We start from the raw sequence: 21727 nt of genomic DNA, 5'->3' as shown, positions 1-21727 counted from the left end.
GACAGAGTGAGATCCTGTCTAAAAAAAAAAAATAAAAGAAAGAAAAGGAAAGCTTTTACAAAACAGATCCATAAAGAAGAGGTAATATTCTCGCTGCACTCTGCCCTGGCCAGACCATATCTGGAAACTTCAGTTATGTATGCTGTTCTTTAAGAATACACATCCTAGGCCGGGTGCGGGGTGGCTCACGCCTGTAATCCCAGCACTTTGGGAGGCCGAGGTGGGTGGATCACGAGGTCAGGAGATCGAGACCAGCCCGGCCAACATGGTGAAACCCCATCTCTACTAGACATAAAAAAAAAATTAGCCGGGCATGGTGGCAGGCACCTGTAGTCCCAGCTACTCGGGAGGCTGAGGTAGGAGAATCTCTTGAACCCGGGAGGTGGAGGTTGCAGTGAGCCAAGATTGAGCCACTGTACTCCAGCCTGGGCGACAGAGCGAGACTCCGTCTCAAAAAAAAAGAAAAAATACTCATCCACATCTATTGATGTGTGATAGTGAAGGAGCTAAAAACCGTAGCATGCAAATCAATGTAACCTAGAATAGGGAAGACACAAGTATTATCCCCTCATGTTTGAAGGCTGTCACTTAGAGGAGAAAAGAGGGTTACTATGTGTAATCCTCTTGGGCCAAGGTAACAAAAATATCCAGAGTGGATTGTATTTTTTCTTATTTAAGAAAACTTGATGGCCATGGGTGAAAATGAGTAGAATGGCAAGAGGCCTGGAATTTTGACCTTAAGACAAGTCTTTTAACTTGTCTGATTTAGAATTTTCTCATCTGCAAGATAGAGATTTATTCATTCAGCCTTTCTGCAAATGTTTATGGAAGCCTTACTATGTGCTAAGCACTATGCTTTCTGCAGAGTGAACAAGGCAATCAGTCTCATTTTGTGTCCTTACAGAATTTGAAAACTGGAAGCCAGACAAATAAATAAGTAATTATAACACACAGTTGAACTCAAAGGTCTTAGACTTTCCTTCCAACTCTTCCACCTCTGTCTGGCATATTTTAGAGGGACCGACTTTGCTCTGTGTGGTTCCTTTTATCTCTCATTTTGTGATCCTTTGAATGTCTATAGAGGGTTAGAGAAAATGAGATTAATGTGGTCCTTCATTTAAACTTTATTTAATAAGTAATACCTTTTTCCTTTGGGGAAGAGAACTTAAACTAGTAGAAATATCAATTGACTAAGGAGACAGGACATGGAAATTCTTTTCCTGGCTCTGATGTCTATCATTAAATAAATTACTTTACTTTTTGCAGTCTTAAGTTTCTAGGCCAGGAAATAATTTTAAATAAAAATAAATGTATAAGAAGAATATGAATACATACTAAAGCAGTAATGCGAGTCTATGGAAGAAGAATGTTATATAATTTGTGTTTTAAACTATTTCATATCCTAAAATTCAAAGAGATTTGATCACTTTATATAAGTAGGCCCTTTGATTTTATAGGATATAAATTTGCTTTTTTGATTTATTCCTGGTATTCTCATCATAGAAGTCACATGTTGGTCTTTGATATGTTTCAGAAGAATAAAATCATTTTGAATTTCAGAAGATATAGATCTTTTGATGGACCTTCCTGAACTTCATAGGCCATAGCTGTGCTGTCGTTTTTTTTTTTTTTAAGCCGTTCATTTCTCCTAGTCTTTGTTGCTATACTTTGGTCTGGAAAGTTCTTGTCCCTTTTTGTAGCTTCCTTTTTGGTTAACATTGTTCTCATCATGTGTTCATTTCCGGCGTAACTTCTAAAGAGAGTGTTAATGTACCATTGGATTCCACATTGACTTCAAAGTTTTTATTTACTGACCTTTCACTGGGAGAGAAACTGGTGTAGGTACAGTTTTAAGATAAACTTGGGCAGGTTAAGATTCTCCTTAATTTCTAGCTAAGTTCCTTGAAAAACTAAGCTTTTCATGGACCTAAGAATAAAAGCTACTTGAGAGTTTCTAAAATCTATTATACTCCCTAAAGACAGAAACATACTTAAGTGAAAAACTTGCCATTTTAAAATATATCCACTAGGTAAGGAAATCTAGTAATATAGCAGTACCAACTTATTTCTTGCATTAATATTTTCATCTAATCATTTGTACATTCAGCAAACTTGGACCACACACAGTCCCAGAAATTGAGGTGTGGGGGTAAAGTACAGGTTAATTTTGCAGTAGGATAAATGCCTGTATGTATGGCTATCCATCTTTATACCTTGAAATATGTTAACATAAAAAAGTTTTAATTAAATTACAGTAATAAAAACCCAAAGAGCGTGAAACTCCCTCCCTTTTTTCAGGTGAAAAATGGAGCAAGCCTGAAAAGCAGTGAGATCAGGAGGACAGCTGATGTTTGACCATGTTCGTTATGGTTCTGCATTGTACTTTGTTGAAGACTTCTGGGTGTGAAAAATCTTTTACACCCCTAAAGACTTTTTTTGCAAGACTTTATTGACCGCCTTCCCCTCCACCCCTAATTCTAATGCTCCAGATATAATCGAACATTTCTCCTTTGCAGCCTCCCTCCCTCCACTCTCATGGAATCCTGTCATGGGCCTATGACTTTGCATTTTACTTTTGTGAGGGCAGGGCCCCAGCACCAGTGTGTCTACCCCAGGATATCTCAAAGTGTGATTTGAGTATCATTTGCATTAGAATCATGAGTATGATTTGGGTAGGGATGACTGGACCCTTCCCCAGACCTGTTGAAATCAGAATCTCTGGGATTTTTTAACAAGCTTTCCTATTGATTTGAGTGCATACGAAGTTTGAGAAACAATGGTTTAGCCCATAGGATGTTCTTTTTTTTTTTTTGAGACGGAGTCTCACTCTGTCACCCAGGCTGGAGTGCAGTGGCGTGATCTCAGCTCACTGCAACCTCCGCCTCCTGGGTTCAAGTGATTCTCCTGCCTCAGCCTCCTTAGTAGCTGGGACTACAGGCATGTGCCACCACGCCTGGCTAATTTTTGTATTTTTAGTAGAGACAGGGTTTCACCATATTGGCCAGGCTGGTCTCAAACTCCTGACCTCAGGTGATCTGCCGGCCTCAGCCTCCCAAACTGCTGGGATTATAGGCGTGAGCCACCATGCCCAGCCAGGATGTTCTTAGTGAATGAGTCAACCCATACTTGAGTTTTCTCTAGTTTATATAGGCACATTTCCTTTAACTATTTCTTCTATATATGTTCAATATGTTAGCCATTGGGGTATCAATCTGCTGAAACATCTCCAGGTTTCCATGTTTTCTTTACATTCTGGAAATGTCAATGATGTTCTAACAGGGTCTACCTGGTGGCTAGTATAAAGAAAGGAAGGAGTTAGCCCGAATTCTTTACCTACATTCCAGCTTCCTTTTTAATACATCCTAATATCATGCCTAATTTTTATTTTATACTTGGTAAACATAGTTGGTGTTTGAGTTTTGAGATCTCCTTTACCTCCCTCACTTTATTTGCTGCTGGGTCATCTTTCACCAAGATGACTATAGTGGCCTTCTAACCAGTTTTCCTGCTTTCATTCTGACTTTTTCTAAATCTTGTCTCAACTGCAGCAAGCGTGATCTTATTAAAATTCAGATTGACCCCTGATAGTCTTCTCTTTACAATTCTTCAGTGTCTTCCCACTTCTTTTGGAATGAAGACCAGCATCCTTAATGACCCTGCCCACCTCCTCAGTTTCAACTCTGGCCTTCTTGACACTTTCTCCCTTACACACTGTTCCAGCCACACTGGCTTTCTTCTGTTCCTCAGATGCACCACTTTCTGCTCACCCACCTTAGAGCCTTTGCATATGCAGTTGCCTCCTCAGAGTATTGCCATCCCCAGCACAACCCCCAGCTCATTCTTCAGGCCACTAACGTAAATGTTACTTTCTCAAAAACACCCTCTCCATCCCGGCACACTGACTTAGGACCTATCAGATTCTCTCCACTGTAATGCTTGAACTGCCATCCCAACACCCACCATTAGGTTTCCTACTTTCACCATCTTTTCTAGGAATCCAAGGTTGGAGTCATCTGTAGATACAGTTAACATGTTCTCTATTTAGCAAACCAATTATAATCTTGCAAGTTTCCGGGCACATCTTTTTTTTTTTTTTTTTAATTTTTGACTATAGGACCTCTTAGAGCCTTTATTCTACTAATGTGAGAGAAAAGTATACAACATTTCCTAACTTACTTAACCATAATACCCTCTCTGCAGGACTAGGGTTCCTCAGATATAAGGTACAATCCCCTGCTCTGGGCACTGCACTGTCAGTTTATTTGCACGGTTTATTTGCACATAATCTGTTTCAACTCCAATTAGATACTGCAATACAGTTCTGTCACTGACCACCCGGAATTAGCACAGACCTCACAAATTAAAGGCTCAGCCCTCTACAAGACTGCTCCCACTTCAGATGCCAGTGCAAGTTCAGGGGGTTCCCAGGCCACCTGCACAGTGACTGACTGGCTACAAATTTGAGGGTTCCTACCCCGCCTCAGGTTTGATAATTTGTTAGAACAACTCATAGAACTCAGGAAAATGCTATACATACAATTGCAGTTTTATTATAAACGATAAAAACCAGGAACAGCCAAATGAAGAGACTAGAAGGTAAGGTGTGGGAGGGCCATAAATGCAGCGCTTCTGTGCCCTCTGTCTGTGGAATCAGGCTGCATCACCTTCCCATCAAATTGTTACGATCATCAATGAGGAAGCTCCTCTGAGCTTCAGTGTCCTGAGTTTTTACTGGGGCTTCATTATGTAGGCATGATGGATTGAATCATTGGCCATGCAACTGAACTTAATATCCAGCCTCCTTCCCCTTCCTGGAGGTCAGGCTGGCTCAAAGTCCCAACCCTCTAATCATGTGGTTGGTCTTTCTGTTGACCACCCCCCATTCTGAGGCTATTTAGTGGCCCACTATGACTCACCATTAGCATAAACTCAGGTGTGATCTTAGGGGCTCGTGAATAACAAAGATATTCATATCACTTGGGGAAATTCCAAGGGTTTTAGAAGCTCCCTGCCAGAGATCAGGGACAAAGACTAGACAAATTGTTATACAATAGCCCAGGACATTGAATGGACATTTCCACAGCAAAAATGGAACCTGGATGAAAGGAGGATGAATGATGTGTGTGATTTCCCCCCACAGAATGAGGAAGCTTTGGCCTACTTGCCCTGTTCCCTCATTTCCAGTCAGCTACTTCCAACACTGACAGCATCCACCTGGGGAAGGGAGATTTCTGGTGATATCTTTTTGGGTGCTTCTGGGACCAAGCAGACAAGAAACTGACCAGCTCTGGACTGCTCAGCTTGTCTGCAGCCCTCTCAGAGCCGCAACTCAGAGTGGTGGGACGATGGGCAAGCACACTCTGTGACTCTGTGATCTCCACTATCTAACCCAGATATCCTTCTTAAATCTTGGCTAAAAATAGAAGGTGTTTCTTTCTTAAATGGATATAAAAGCAACCACAGAATTGATTTTATTTATTACCTTTAACTGAAAAAAAATGTCATACTTACCATATACCACTTCCAGAAGGAAACTAGGATTCTAAAACCTAAGACATATGGATTTGTATCAATTTCCAAAAAATTGAAAAAATCACATTCTAACCAGGTATATACCAGTGTACCAAGGACTGTGCCTTACCCATATTTTTTCTATAAAGGAAGTAAATCATGTAGGGCTGAACCAAAAACTTTGCTGAAAATTGCTTCTCTTTTAAATCAGCAGACTTGTACCTCTGACACAGAGGATTGACTTAGTTTGAGTCTTGGTCTCCTTCTCCATCTTCATCAATAAAGATGTTTTTCTTGAGCCCCAGACCAGACAAAATAATAGACACACATGATGTGGTGGCTGGGAGGCATCCATACTCAGTGGGATAAGTAATAAATTAGGAGCACAAGAGCTTGGTCTTCTGTTTATAGTCCTGCCACTGATTTATTATATGGCCCCGAGCCAGCCTTTTCACAGTCTTGTGGGTCAGCCTCTTCAACACTATTTTGAGGGAAGATTAAACTGTCTTGACTATGTACAATTCAAATGTTAGAAAATATCAGTTGAACCAAAAGTGACATATCCTAATTCAGTAATTAGTACATCACTGCAATTTTTTCCCCCAGAAACTACAGGGAGGCTCCCCAAATGATCTCTTAGATAAAGAGAAGTCATCTTATGGCCTCATAATGGATGGAAAACCTTTGGGAAAATGATGTTTCTCATCCATTGTTAGGCTAGGGAGTTTTAACTTGAGTAAAAGTTTCCTGATAATGCTAAAGGTTTCCAGGCAGCCCCTTTAGCCCAACTCTCCTGTGTGATCTTCATCTCTCAATAATGTCACCCACCAACATGCATCTGAGTGCCTTTCCCTTTCCTCTCCACTCCCATTATTAGATGCTGTCTGTGTGGGCCACCATCCTTGCAGGAGTTTTACAGGGTTAATAAATGAATAATACCTCTTCTTTCTTATGCCAAGAGGCAGGAAGATGGGGATTAAAATATCACATATATTGCTTCCAGATCACATTTATTATTATAGAGTGGACCCCTAAATTAGATGGACTTACTCACCTGGCCACAGCTGGAGTCCTGAAGGGCATGATGTCCTCTTACCACAGCAGACAGAAACCTGCTTCCTGAAGGCTGTGATGTCCTCTTATCACAGCAGACAGAAACCTGCTTCCTGAAGGCCATGATGTCCTCTTACCACAGCAGACAGAAATCTGCTTCCTGAAGGCCATCATGTCCTCTTATCATAGCAGACAGAAACCTGCTTCCTGAAGGCCAAGCTGAGCATGCCCGGCTCCTTCTTCTTAACTCAGCAGTCAGATACCTAATTTCTCCATCTGTGAGGAGGGCTGGATAAGGGATGGGGAGAGAAGCTAGGAATATCACTCTAGGGAATTCCCTAGAAGCAGGAGTTCCAGATAATAGGAGTTTTCCACTTGTGTCTTACCTAGTAAGTCTAAATAACCTGATACAAATAGCTTATCTGCAAATACTAAATGTATAGTTAAAAGATTAGCTTTGGAGGTAGTCACAAACATGTGCTTCTAAAGAGATAGAAAAGCCTGGAAAGAAGGTGAAAGGGAAAAGAATAAAGGAAGAGAAAATACACCAAGACAGTCCCTAAATCTTGCACAACATAAATAATTTGGTTGGGGTGAAAACGAAGAAATTCAAGCATGGATTTAAAGGAAGCTGATGAAAGTAATCTTTTTCACTTTGAGACTGTTCCTAGCACTACTCGGATCCACTCTTATGACTTTAATTTTATCAAATTGTTATCATTACCAAAATGGCTCAAGTAGAATTACTCTAAGAAATGCTGTCAGGGTTTTTTAGGAGGTTTTAGCAAAGGAGAGGACAGGTTTTGTTTTCAGGATACTGTAAAGTTCAAAGAGATGAGACTCTCCTAAAATATGAGGAAAGAGAAGCAGGCATTAGGAATGGGGAGTGGCATGAAAGAGAAGTCAGAGGGGACCCTGGTAGGACACTGTATGTGATAGAAGCTACAGAGTGGAGGAGACTGATGTAAGAAGCGACTTCTAAATAAATCCAAGCTGGGAGAAAATGTAAGTTCCAGAAACAGTAAGAAAAGACAGGTTGCTTTTCAGGTAACCCCCCAAAATAATCTGAACCTCTAAGCCAATAGGAGGTTCTTGGCCTTTTGAAGCAATCATAAAAGAGAGATGTAACTGGGGAATCACAAAAAGAGAGTTAGTAGTGGTTTAATATAATGCTAAATACCAGGGGAAATCACTGTAGAAGATGTTAAGTGCAGCATACATTGGATTCTCTGTGAGGCAAAAGTGTTCAGAACAGGACTGGGACTAGGGTAAGGTGAGAGAGGCATGTGCTTTGGGTACAGAATTTAAGGAAGTGCTGAAAAACCCTTTGTAATAAAGATTTTAAAAATATGTTAATATGATATTCTTTAAAAATCAAAATTAATGTAAAAAGTCCATGATGAACAAAATATAAAAGCTTAACTAGAGACAGGATTAGAATTCCTGATTTCTCCTTTTGTCTCGGGTTCTAATATGGCTTGGCACTGGTTCAGAGAAACATTCCAGTAAGATAGTTTATTTTATTTTATTATTATTATTATTATTTTTGAGATGGAGTCTCACTCACTCTGTTGCCCAGGCTGAAGTGCAGTGGTGCAATCTCAGCTCACTGCAGCCTCTGCCTCATGGGCTCAAACGATTTTCCTGCCTCAGCCTCCCAAGTGGCTGGGATTATAGGCGTGTACCACCATGCCTGGCTAATTTTTGTATTTTTAGTAGAGACGGGGTTTCATCATGTTGGCCAGGCTGCTGTCGAACTCCGGACCTTAGGTGGTCCGCCCACCTCGGCCTCCCAAAGTGCTGGGATTATAGGTGTGAGCCACCACATCCAGTCAAGAGTTTATTTAATTAGACATCTTCCCCTGAAGCTCTCAGTGCTTCAAGTAGCCCAGCCCAGCATTTGTCTTGTTTCAAGGATGGTGAGATTGACCTTCCTTTCCTGTCTGAGATTGCGGGAGAATGTATAGAGAATCCTGGTAGCCCCATGTTGAAAATAGAACTGATAGAGAAAGAGGGAGGTCAACTATGACAAGAAGCATTCTTTCCATCCACCACTACCAGCTTTCATGTCTGAAATCATCAGCTCAGCTGAGCCCTGTTTATGCACTTGTTTTTCAAGTAAGAGTTCTTGGTGAGCAGTGTTTCACCAAGATTAATTTGTGAAGAAAAGAGCCAAGCTTGGAGCAGATGTTACTAGCAGGTAGTCTAGTAGATGATGGTGCCTCTTTTTCATGACACTAATTTAACCTACCAGCATAAATCATTTTTTAAGGTAAGAAAGTAGAACTGGTGAAAGGGCTTTTCCTCCTTCCCATAATAGATGGTATATCCATTGCTAGCAGAGAAAAGTGATTAAGTAGGATCAGCATATTCATCTCTTATTTTGCCCTCCTGTCTTTCTGTTGTCATAGGGTTTTTCCAACAGTGGCGTTATTGACATATTAGGCCAGATACTTCTTTGTTGTGGAGGGATGTCTTGTGCATTGTAGCATGGTTAGCAATGTTCCTTGCCTTCATCCTTAAGATATCAGTAGCTTACCCACCCACCCTACCAAAAATGTCTGCAGATACTACAAATATCCCCTATTGGGACAACAATCTCCCTTGGTTGAGAACCGCTGTGCTACCAAAGGTCAAGGCCTACAATGATGTCTTCTTTTCTTCATCTAGCTTTTTCTCACTTCTTTATAAATTAATTAATGTCTTCTGCTGAAATAGATGTTGATTATTTCATACCACATACTTTTGTTTTGTTTTGTTTTTTGAGACAGTCTCGCTCTGTCACCTAGGCTGGAGTGCAATGGCATATTCTTGGCTCACTGCAACCTCCGTCTCCTGGGTTCAAGCAATTCTCCTGCCTCAGCCTCCCAAACAGCTGAGATTACAGGCTTCTGCCACCACACCCAACTAATTTTTAGTATTTTTAGTAGAGACAAAGTTTTGCCATGTTGGCCAGGCTGGTCTTGAACTCCTGATCTAATGATCCACCCGCCTCGGCCTCCCAAAGTGCTGGGATTACAGGCGTGAGCCACCGCGCCCAGCCACCACATAATGTTTTATAATCTAAGACCTCTGCATCTTACGTAAATTTAAGTGAAAGTAGTAGGTTATAAAAATAGGACCTTCACCAACCATCATTTGATATCAAGTATATCAAATGCTTTCAGTAGCAACTAACAGAATATACAATTCAAACTGATTTGTACAATAAGGGGAATTATTCTTAATCACCTGAGCTTTAAGCATCAGTAGATCTGGTAGCTCAAATTTTTTGAACTATGTTTTTTGGATTAAATGCTTCAAATAGCATTTTCTCCCCCAAACCACCTGCTCCTTCTAATTGATGGATTTCTCACATGAGTCACAGGCTTGAAACATCATGAGCATCTTTAACAGTCCCTTTGCATGCCCCCAACGTCTGTCAGTTGCCAGATCATCTGCATTTTGTCCCCATGCTATCTCCTTCCCTTTCTTTCTTCCTGTTTCCAAGACCACCACCTAATCAAGTCAAACTGGTGCAGTAACTTATCAACTAGTTCCCTCCCCTTCCAGCTTTTCTTGCTAATTAATCTTTTCAAAGCGTACATTGCAGCTGGGCATGGTAGCTGATGCCTGTAATTCCAGCACTTTGGGAGGCCAGGGCGGGAGGATAGCTTAAGGAAAGGAGTTCAACACCAGCCTTGCGCAACATAGCAAGACCCCTGGGTCTCTGCAAACAAACAACAACAACAAAATTTTAATCAGCCAGGTGTGGTGGCATGCACCTGTAACCTTTGATACCCAGGAGGCTGAGGTGGGAGGATCACTTGAGCCCAGGGGGTTGAGGCTGCAATGAGCCATGATTGTACTACTGTACTCCAGGCTGGGTGACAGAGTAAAACCTTGTCTCCAAAATTTAAAAAAAAAATTTTTTTTTAAGTTTACGTTGCTACTCTGCTTCAAACTCTGGTTGTTCCTATATCTTTTTTTATTTTTTTTGAGACGGAGTCTCATACCATTGCCCAAGCTGGAGTGCAATGGTGCAATCTTGGCTCACTGCAACCTCCGCCTCCTGGGTTCAGGTGATTCTCCTGCCTCAGCCTCCCAAGCAGCTGGGACTACAGGCACCCACCACCACACCCGGCTAATTTTTTTGTGTGTGTATTTGTAGTATAGATGGGGTTTCACCATGTTGGCCAGGCTGGTCTCAAACTCCTGACCTCGTGATCTGCCTGCCTTAGCCTCCCAAAGTGCTATATCTTATTAATTAGGACTTCTCACTCTGAGCACTCAGGATTCTTATGTTCTAGCTTCACTTTATCATTCCAAGCTCTTTTCTTCATACTCCTCTATTTACAATGAGCCTCAGACAACTAGAATATCCAGTGTTTCCAAAGGTGCTTCCATTTTTCTGACTTGAGCCTTTATGAATGAACGTTCCTTTTCCAAAATCTCTTCTCTTCTTCAAGACCCAGCTCAAATGCCCCTGTGTCGACACAGCCTTCCTCGATCTCCACAATAGTGATTGCTTCCTCCTTTCCTCATCTCTTATCTTCTGCTGTTTACTTTATAGATTTGTATTCTTCTTCCCCTCACCCTTCATCTTCAGAGGTGATGCTAATGCCTGTGATGTCCCAGGCTATATTCATTGATGAGCTAAATTATGTTCTTTTATGTAAATTGATTCATAGTTTTTGTCCTTGTTTTGTCATCTGCAGGGGACAGTTTTTCTAATGTCTTACAAAAGGAGATAACTACCTGAAAATGCCACATTGCCACTTTTATTAGGCTCTGCCTTTTAAGCAGCTGTACAACAGTGGACAGAATTACTTTTTCATCTTCTGCCTCAGTTTCTTATTCTGTAAAATGGGCATAATACCTACCTCATAGAATTGGTATGAGGATTAAATGAACAGAGACATACACATGTATTTACATATGTTCGTTTGTGTGTATGTAAAGTAGTTATGACAGTGCCTGGCTTATAGTAAGCCTGTCTTACATAAGGTGTTTGCTTATAATGTGTTTATCCATTTGCTTAGTTCTTATTTATTTATTTTTATTTCTAAATTGCTTACCATTTTCTTGAAAGACTTTGGGGAAAGAACATAGAAGTAAATGAGAAAGTCTAGTCATAGACTGTTAGGAAAAAACAGGATGAAAAAAATACTAAGTTTAGACTGATTTCAATATACTAGAAGCTGAATTTGTAAGATTTTATTATTAATATTAAACTTATCTTACACCAATAAAAGCACTATTGAAGCATCTTATCCTAAGAAAAATTAAAAGTAAGTCAACAACTCAAGTCATGTCTTGGGAAGTGAAAATCTGTATTACAGATCATTATACTTACAACTTTTGGGGTAGATATTTCATAGAAAGCAGTCAGATTCTCTAAAATGGTGCACATGTTTACTTACGTGCTTTAGCAAAAATCAAGATTTATTGCCTTTCAAGATAAATTTTGACTAAATATTGACTTTAGGTTCTCAATCATTGTTTACCTGAAAGACCAATAAATCTTGACACTTCTCAACTTGAGTTGGAATCTACTTGGTATTTATTAATTTATTTCACACGATTTATAATCTTAATAACAACATTCCATGAGATTAAATAAACATTGTAGAGTTTAGCAAGTTTATATTTTCAGTCAGCAGTAATTACTTGACATGTGATTTTCACTTCATTTCTTATTTAAATATAGTACCTCTAGCACTATTAACACAACGTAGGTCCTACATGTCAAAGCTGACTTAGCTATTTAAATATTCAGAGGGGGAAAACCCAAATAACTCTTAATAGCTTATAGAATTGCTTTACATTTTAAACCAATTAGTATTCAGATTGGAGTTTCTAATCTGAATTGCTTTTATTTTTTTGGTTGCCTTAGTTCTGCAAGTATAATCTACTAATACATGATTATACGTCATAGATGGCCTCTGTCTTGGACAGTTTATGTCTGTTGGTTTTAATCTCTGTTTCATGCATCTGTCTGTTCTTGTCTCTCTCTCTAGATATAATGTGTATTGAACATTCACTGTGTCTCAGCACAGTACTAATACTTTACAAACATAATATTTGCCATATTGTTATGTTGACAGGGTTTTTAGAGACAGGGTCTCGTTCTGTCACTTAGGTTGGTGTGCAGTGGTGCAATAATAGCTCATTGAACCCTCGAACTCCTGGGCTCAAGGTATTCTCCTGCCTCAGCCTCCAAAGTAGCTGGGATTGCAGGTGCAGACCACCACACCTGGCTAATTTTTAGAAACTTTTTTGTAGAGATGGGGCCTCACTCTATTGCCCAAGCTGGAGTGCCATGGTGCGATCATAGCTCTCTATAACCTCGAACTCCTGGCCACAAGCAATCCTCCCATCTTGGTCTCCAAAAGTACTGGGATTACAGGTGTGAGCCACCAGTGCCTGGCTGGAAATTCTTTGGTTAGGTACATTCAGTGTGTCTAGGAGGAGTTACTTACTTCTATGAGATTCTTAAGGACAGAGCTGTCCTAGCTATAGCAGCGGTCCATTCTACAAGTGCCAGCTGAAGTTAACCTAAATGTGTGTCACCCATGGTAGGAACATGGTTTTTAACATGTCAGCTCTCTGTGCAGTGGAACTTTATTCTTTTTTTTTTTTTTTTTGTAGACAGAGTCTTGCTTTGTGGCCCAGGCTGGAGTACAGTGGCACAATCTCAGCTCACTGCAGCCTCTGCCTCCCAGGTTCCAGCAATTCTCCTGCCCCAGGAGAGGCAGGGATTACAGGCATGTAGCTGGGATTACAGGCATGTGCCATCACACCCAGCTAATTTTTGTGTTTTTAGTAGGGGTTTCACCATGCTGTTTTTAGTAGAGGTTTCACCATGTTGGCTAGGCTGGTCTCAAACTCCTGACCCCAAGAGATCTGTCCACCTCAGCCTCCCAAAGGATTATAGGCATGAGCCACCACACCTGGCTTGTGCAGCGGAAATTTATGAGTCAGTTTCAGCCAACAAGGAATGACAATTTCTCATATATAATCTCTCACTGCTATAAAATTTGTAGATGAACATAAAACGAAGCCCATCAGAAAAAAAAATTCTGATGAACAGAAATGAATTTTTGTGTAGCTTTGGAAACAACCATCAGTACATTTCAGGATTGTATTTGAGCATGTGTATTTCCTCCCAACTGTGAAGTTTTCAACTCCTGGGAAGAGAATTCACTATGAAGGGACTTAAAGGCTTATGGAGAAAATAATTTTGAAGTGTTGCAGTCTAAAGTCCATGAACTCAACCCAAAGACTATCAGCTGCATGCCATACTATCCGCATTAGCAATTACACGTGGCACACAATTGATTTTTTCCGGATTTCCCCTATTGTTCCTTTAGTTTTATTTGAGATGCTGTGGATACTATTTGCTTTGTAACCGACAGAACGTATACTTAATGGCATGTGCCTGATTCTCCATCCAAATGTTTAATGTCTTAATTGATTTATGGCTAAACAGATAGCTCCTACTTTATGGGTCACCACCTTGTCCCAAAGACAGAATAACTTGGATGCTTGGGATGCAAAAAGTATTGGATCACTGATTTTTGAGTAGATGTTTCTCAGTGTCCCTCACTCTTTACCCCCTTTCTACTTTACAGTTATGTAGAATTCTATAGCTTCAGTTTCACCATGTTAACTTCAGACTACATATGTGTGGTCAGTCTCAAATTTCAGCTCTGTTCCCTCTGACAGTGGAGGATGCAAATATGGGGCCCAGGTTTGCTTTGCCTCTACTTCCTTTAATGGACCTCAAAGCTACATTGCAAAAATTGCTTGTGCCCTGTGTCAAATAATCCTTTCTTTAAACACTGTGCCCAACTTTGTGCTAATCCCAGGGAGGACTTTGAATTGTATACCAAATGTAATACCTTATTTTTTAAAGTACAGGTTCAAAATTTCACTTCTTAATGAGCCAATGGTTAGAGACTATAAGCTAGGAAAGCTAAGTTCTTTATGACTTTAACCCCTAATCCTTGTAAAATAGCAAGTCCTTGAACCTGCATGTCTATTTTTCTTCATTTTGGGAAATCTGGTCTGAAGAGCATATGATCAAAGTCTAGGCCTTCAAGCAACATTTTACACAGTGCTTACTGCAGCTCACTGTCCCCAGCCAGGAAAATGGAGGGATGGAAGGAGGGACAGGGAAGTCCCCTTGCTCATTCCTGTGGACATCTCTCCCTACTTAGTGCATAAAGTAAAAGAGGATGTGAAACTCGCCAGATTTTTTTTTCTATTTTTACAGAGAAAACGACAATGTGTCTTCTCACCCTCTTTATCTCTTTTCCTTCCTTTTACAAAGGCACCTTCTTTTCTTTTTTATTTGCCCTTGTTCTTTTCCTAGAGTGTTTCTACCTTCTAAATGCAAAAGACTGGATTTACCTTACTGAATTAGGTAAAAGCTTACTTTAAGAGATGGAAAGTGGGTGGCATAACTGACCACACTTAGCACTGTATGAGGTCCTTCCTTAGTGAGAGAGAGTCAGTTGGATCCAGCCACAGCTTTCTCATTCTTCCCTCTTAGCCCATGAGTTTTCCAACTGCTGGTCAGGGAAAGGAGAACTGAAGGTAATAGTCGTAAAGTAGAGAGAAGGTGGCTGGCTCTTCCTCAAGATCGCAGCTTCAGTAACAACAACTGCAGCCAGTTGAGTTAACTAGGTACACTTGTTAGAAGAAAGATGGTGCTTTTGTGGAGAAGTATGCCAAAATTCTGCACAACCCCCAGCAACAGATTCTTTTGGGTGTATTTAGTGAAAGGCCATTTGGGAAATGGACTGTACGTGCAGCAAATAGGATTTTGGTTAAATGGTGACATTTGTTTCCAAGAGTGTATCAGAGGGGAGGCTAAGCTCTTCAGAGCATTTGTTCATTAAAGATTTGAAGTGGAGTGGGAAGCAATAATAAAAAAAAGGCCAGTGGGTTCTCTGGTGAGATAGTTTTTTGTTCCTATGAATTGAATACACTCTGAAAAGTTTCAAAAAGAGTCTGGGAAGAATGTATTTGCTTTGATCCAACATGTGGAGTGTTCTTTACTACAAATGCCCTTTAATTTAGAAACATTGCTGAAAAGTCTGTTTGAAAGTACATAAAAATATAATATGTAAATAAGCCCTAATTAGTTATTTCAATTAATTATTTTTTGTCTCTACTTTACAGCTCTATTTTTCTTCCCATAATGTCGCTTTTCAGAGTCCAGCTTTGAAACTCTCTAAAAAAATGGTTTTTTGTAACAGTGATTATTAAGAAAAAATTTTCCCTGTTAAAAACCCCACAATGATAAAGTAAAATCCCAGATTGTGTATTTTTATGGGGAATTGTTTCAGACATTTTTAGTCCATGATTTGCTACTGTGATAGTAAAGGAAATCTTGCAGTTAATTGAAAAAACTCGTGTTTCCTTCTTCAAATAAATGGCATGTGTTGTTTTTTAGAAAATGAATCTACATCAGGCCACTAACTAGCCTCTAATCTTCTTTTCCAACCATTCTATGTTCTTTCAAATACAAATACTTTGGATTTGGGGGTTAAACGTTTTCATTCTTTTTAAAGTGAATAGGATACTCCCAGTGGAGACAAGAATGCTCTGGAAAAACACTGGTAAAATGAAGTCAGGTTGTTTCTACATAGCCAGTTTTTTAGAAATTGACTAAGTACCTAAAATATTGATTTTTTTGAAGCCTAGAGGGTAAACTGTGTGACAAATTCTGAGCTTTTCACTGAGCAGTCTGCACCCCCTCTGCACTTTTGTTGAATAGAAGCAGAATTTTAGAGCTCGAGGGACCTTGGAGGTCACCTAGAAATCAGGGAGCAATCCTCAGCTTTTACCCGTCAACGTCCCGCGTGTGGGTTGGGGATAGGATGGGAGGGGGAGGATGCTCATTTAATTAGAAATGCAGATTTCTGGTCCCTACCCAAGATCTACAGAGTCAAAATCATCTCAGTGGGAAGAAGGGTCCATATTTCTCACAAACGTCTGCAGAAAATTCCATTGCTCACTCAAATTTGGCAATTCACCAATTAAAGCTAACACGTTTATTTTGTGGTGAGGAAGCAAGGCCTAGATAATTTGATGGTCAGGGTCACAGTGGTGCCTAGGCAAGAACAGACTCAGGCTTCCTGCCTTTAGACTAGTGACGGTCTGTATACCATGTGCCTAAAGTAGTTCTGAGCATGCAGACAGGTTCAAACCTACTTCTGGGTCATTAGGGTGATTTCAGCACCAGGAGTAGGATAGCCTGGTTCTAAATAAAGTATGAAAGTAAAGACACCCAAGGACTAAAGGTAGGTGTTTATGTGCTGCTGCTTTTGTCCAAACTAAAACCTGAATGGACCCTATCCATGTTCTCTCATCTCTGTCTTTTATGAGCCTGGAGACCTGTACATAGTTGCGAGGATGTTTAACTCAGTTAGTTAACTGAGTTGATCCCCCAGCATGGTGAGCTTTGGATCTGTGTGCCCGGTTGATGTGAACATTCTTAGGCTATAGGCTTTCTTAAAATGCATGTTTGTGTATGTTAATATTGCCTATGTGTGTTGCATCCAGAAAATTAGAATAAGCTCATTAAAATTATAGACAGATAAATCCAGTAGTGCCTACTAGGGAATATATAAATATCCAGCAAATGCTTACTGATGTCTGTTATATCAAAAAAAAATTTTTTTAGTGTTCTTTGGTGAGAATTTAAACTATAATGATGATCCTGAATTTCTGCAATATCATGGTCACCTTTTAAGTCATTAGGAAGGATTGGATTCTACTCAGTGTCATTTTAGTGTTCAGTCAATTTGTCTACTAATTTTTGGAAATAGCAGTATCCCACTGTCTAGGATATATTAAGTTCCACTGAACTCTGTTCCACAGTTCATTCTTTCTTTATTTTTAAAAAATTTTTTTCTTTTGAGACAGAGCCTTCCTCTGTCACTCAGGCTGGAGTGCAGTGGCATGATCACAGCTCACTGCAGCCTTGACCTCCTAGGTTCAAGTGCTCCTCCCACCTCAGCCTTCCAGTAGCTGGGATTACAGGCCCACGCCACCACACCTCACTAATTTTTTTGTAGAGATGGGGTTTCACCATGTTGCTCAGGCTGGTCTCAAACTCTTGGGCTCAAGCAATCCACCGGCCTTGGCCTCCCAAAGTGCTAGGATTACAAGTGTGAGCTACTATGCCTAGCCAGTTCCATGGTTCCTATGTGAACATGGGTAATATATAGTTCTTAGAATGGGCAACATATTTTAACAGGGATATTAATGAAAGGCTGTTTTCAGAAGCAGGTGATCAGGTTAAGAGGATCAGTTTTGGAATCACTATGGAAAATTAAAATTTCTGTATATATATACAGTTTATGTGAGTGTACATGTGCCAGATAGTACTCAGTTTATCATCCCTTTAACATAAATATTTATTGATTGTCTGCTATTTGTAAAGCTCTGTGTTAAGTGCTGAGGATAAAAAAAAGATCTGGGCCGGGCATGGTGGCTCACGCCTGTAATCCTAGCACTTTGGGAGGCCAAGGCAGGTGGATCACGAGGTCAGGAGTTCAAAACCAGCCTGGCCAACATAGCGAAGCCCCGTCTCTACTGAAAATACAAAAATTTGGCCGGGCGCGGTGGCTCACGCCTGTTATCCCAGCACTTTGGGAGGCCGAGGCGGGCGGATCACGAGGTCAGGAGATCGAGACCATCCTGGCTAACGTGGTGAAACCCTGTCTCTACTAAAAATACAAAAAATTAGCCGGGCGTGGTGGCGGGCGTCTGTAGTCCCAGCTCCTCGGGAGGCTGAGGCAGGAGAATGGCATGAGCCCGGGACGCGGAGGTTGCAGCGAGCTGAGATCGCACCACCGCGCTCCAGCCTGGGTGACAGAGCAAGACTCCATCTCAAAAAAAAAACAAAAACAAAAAAAATAGAAAATACAACAATTAGCTGGGCATGGTGGCACGTACCTGTAGTCCCAGCTACTCGGGAGGCTGAGGCAGGAGAATCGCTTGAACCCGGAAGGTGGAGTTTGCAGTGAGCTGAGATTGTGCCACTGCACTCCAGCTTGGACAACAGAGTGAGACTCTGTCTCAAAAAAAAAAAAAAAAAAAAAGATCTGAGGAGTTTCTAGTGTGGTGCTGGTTGGACAAGCCCATAAAAAGGCATGATAATTTAAAGAGGCACACGCTAAATGCCAAATGAGTAATGCAGTCAGTGAGTGCAGTGAACAGCATTCCAACATTCACAGACAGCCCTGTGACTGTGGCAAGATCTCCTTTGTCAATCAGGAGCTACATGTGTGTTGGTTGTAACTCATCTTTCACACATTTCTCATTCCTCAGCCAGTCTGAAGAACAGGAGCTTGTTATGATTTTTTTTTTGCTGCTCAATAGTAAAGAAATAGCCATTCTAGAAAGGAACTGGATCAAGCTCTGGAAGCCTAATACTAATATATTTACTTATCTTCTTCCCATTTCTCATGTATTTAAAAACAATGAGATCTAATTCTCTTTCTAGAGGATGCACTGGGAAACTGCTTAATTACTGATGCCATTGTATTTGTGATGAAAATGAAAGTTCTGTTGAGTCTTGTGATACTTTCATTCATGGAGTTCATGTGAATCAGAATCTTCTTAGGTTGGTAGTTTGTTAAGTAAATGTATTTGACCTCCTTGTAATGGAAAGGGTTACAACACTGATCATTATATTATTAGTACTAGTAGTAGTTGTCGTAGTCGTAGTAGTAATTGTAGTAGTACTGAAAGAGTAATTCATTTTTGCCCCACTTCATGAAATAGGCTTAGTGCGAGATCTCTTTGATCCATATAGTTCTTGGCACCCAACCATAAAATGGGCCACATGGAAGGATTTCTAAAATGAAAGCTGTAGACCAGAAATGTCAGATTAATGATGCTGTTTGTGTATTCTTGATGACCTGTTCTGGATCTGCCAGGATTTTGTCCTTGGGGATGATTGTGATGGAATTTACATACTCAGTAGAAGGTAGTTCTTCCTATCTAAAGAAAACGAATGGCTTCCCTGTGGAAGGGCTATGATTATTACCAGGTTCGCTGACAGTACCAAGACAGCGCTCACAGAGTCATGGACTTTCTTAGATCTGAAAAGGGCATTGTAGGCAACCAGTAATCTTGGGCAAGATTTGTTGAAGTAAAGAGCAGAGAAGAGGGTGCTGTGTAAGGAGAGGTAATACATATGAATATATGGAGGGTGGAGTAAGCATGCTGTGTTTATTTGGGGAACAATGAGGAGAGTTCTCTGACTGGAATAAAGTGATTACATTCCCATTGGACAGTAGTGGGAGGGAAAGTTAGAAAAGTGAGATGGAGCCAATCAGAGGCCAAATTCCTTACAATGATTTGGTAAGCAAAGGAAGGCTACATAACAGTTTTGGGGATTATTTTAGCATCCAATTTAGAGCCAAATCCAAACTCTGGCTTTTTTTGGCTGGGTGAACTCAGACAAGATACTTAACCTCATAAAAATCTTAGATTCTTCATCTATAAAATAGAATTAATAATATCTTCCTCATAGAGAAGTGGTGCTGGTTAAACAAGATTCTGTATGAGATGCCCTCAGCAAAGTGCCTGGTGGAAATGGAGTTCTGAGCAGGGCAGTGAGGAGATAAAGGCGAGGTTGTAGAGAGACTGATCTCTGGCAGCTGTATGCAGAAGAGATGGAATCAGAAGAAACCAGAGACAGGGGACCAGTTTATGACCCTTACAGCAATACCCTAGGAGGTGAAGGGACAGGCTGTCAGACTAGGAAGAAGAGGACACAACTGTACAACTCTATTCTCTGTAACTTCTTTTTTGTTGCAGACTAGGTAAATGAAATATAACCTTGTTCTGTGATGTTAGAGCTCTATAACCTTGTTCTGTAGTGTTAAAAGTACAACAGCAATCATAGACTCTTCCTTTTTCCTTGAACAGGCTGCCAGCGATCCATAGGTCTTTCCAATGGGAAAGCCAAGGTGTGCAACTACAGTGGGTGGTATTACTGCAGTAACTGCCACGTGGATGACAGCTTTCTCATTCCAGCACGCATAGTCCACAACTGGGATACTTCAAAATATAAGGTAGGTACAAAAACTCAGTTCACTTAATAATAATAATTCAGGTGTTCATATGTTCTCAGGTGGATTATAAAGATGGTGATCAAACAATTTGAAGCAGATATGATTAGGTAGTCTCATAAAAGCTGCAAGACCTTACCTAATGCTTCTTATATATCTCACAGTTGAAAGGCTTCTTAACTATGACTCTTATTAGTTTCCTCATTTAAAAAGACATATAGAGCAGTTTTTACTTCTGGTGCTAGAGAGAATTCTGAGAGAGAGGAGCCTGTTTTATTATTTTTTATTTGATCTTATCTTCAACATTACAACACTATGGGAAGATAAAAATGGGAAAATAATACATGCATGAACATGCTAGTGATCTTTCTAGGCAAGGCCTTATATAATCCAAGATATTTCTTTTGTTTGTTTTGTTGTTTTGTTTTGTTTTTGTTCATTTGTTTGTGTCGGCTTTTTTTTTTTAGACATTGTCTCACTCCATCACCCAGGCTGGAGTGCAGTGGCATGATCTTTGCTCACTGCAACCTCCACTTCCTGGGTTCAAGTGATTCTTGTGCCTCAACCTCCCAAGTAGCTGGAATTACACACACATGCCACCACGCCCAGCTAATTTTTGTATTTTTAGTAGAGACAGGTTTCACCATGTTCCCCAGGCTGGTCTCAAACTCGTGACCTCAAATGATCTGCCTGCCCTGGCCTCCCAATATGCTGAGATTACAGGCATGAGCCACTGTGTGGTCTGAGATATTTCTTATAGTAGAGTAGCGCTCCTACTCATGTGAAGGTCAGTCTTCTAGCAAATCCAGGCCTTTGGAACTAGAACCAGAACCTTGAGAGAAGCTATGAAGACTTCTGACTAGGGGCCAACAGCAAGGAACAGTACACTGAGCCATCCAGGCCTTTGTCAGCACTGCTGTTTTTTAAAAAGGAGAGCAAGTGAGAATCACAGGTATATGCTAATAGCTTTGCAAAGTAACTGCTAACAGCCAAGGAGGCTCTTCAGGAAGTATAAATAGCAGGCTTAGTGGCTATAAAAATGCAGGTCAATAGAGGAGAAAAGTGAGCACGGGGACACTCCAACT

The 21727-nt window shown here is 40.5% G+C and overlaps 1 protein-coding gene across 7 annotated transcripts in view; it reads left to right on the top strand.

The window, feature by feature from the left end:
• The window catches only part of PLEKHM3 (pleckstrin homology domain containing M3), a 218883-nt gene that overhangs the window by 73902 nt on the left and 123254 nt on the right, over positions 1–21727 (top strand). For all 7 annotated transcript variants that reach the window (XR_010149857.1, XM_001140597.7, XM_016950390.4 and 4 more), the window contains exon 4: positions 20500–20645. Coding sequence is in view for 6 of the 7 variants with exons in the window: in XM_001140597.7 (XP_001140597.2) it covers positions 20500–20645 (146 nt within the window). In the remaining variant the exon portion in view is untranslated. The remainder of the gene's footprint in view (positions 1–20499; positions 20646–21727) is intronic.

The sequence above is a fragment of the Pan troglodytes genome, chromosome 13, assembly GCF_028858775.2.
Source record: "Pan troglodytes isolate AG18354 chromosome 13, NHGRI_mPanTro3-v2.0_pri, whole genome shotgun sequence".
In the NCBI taxonomy this organism is placed as follows: Eukaryota; Metazoa; Chordata; class Mammalia; order Primates; family Hominidae; genus Pan; species Pan troglodytes.
The sequence above is the reverse complement of the archived record's forward strand: the minus strand, read 5'-3'. Positions and strand labels throughout refer to the sequence as shown.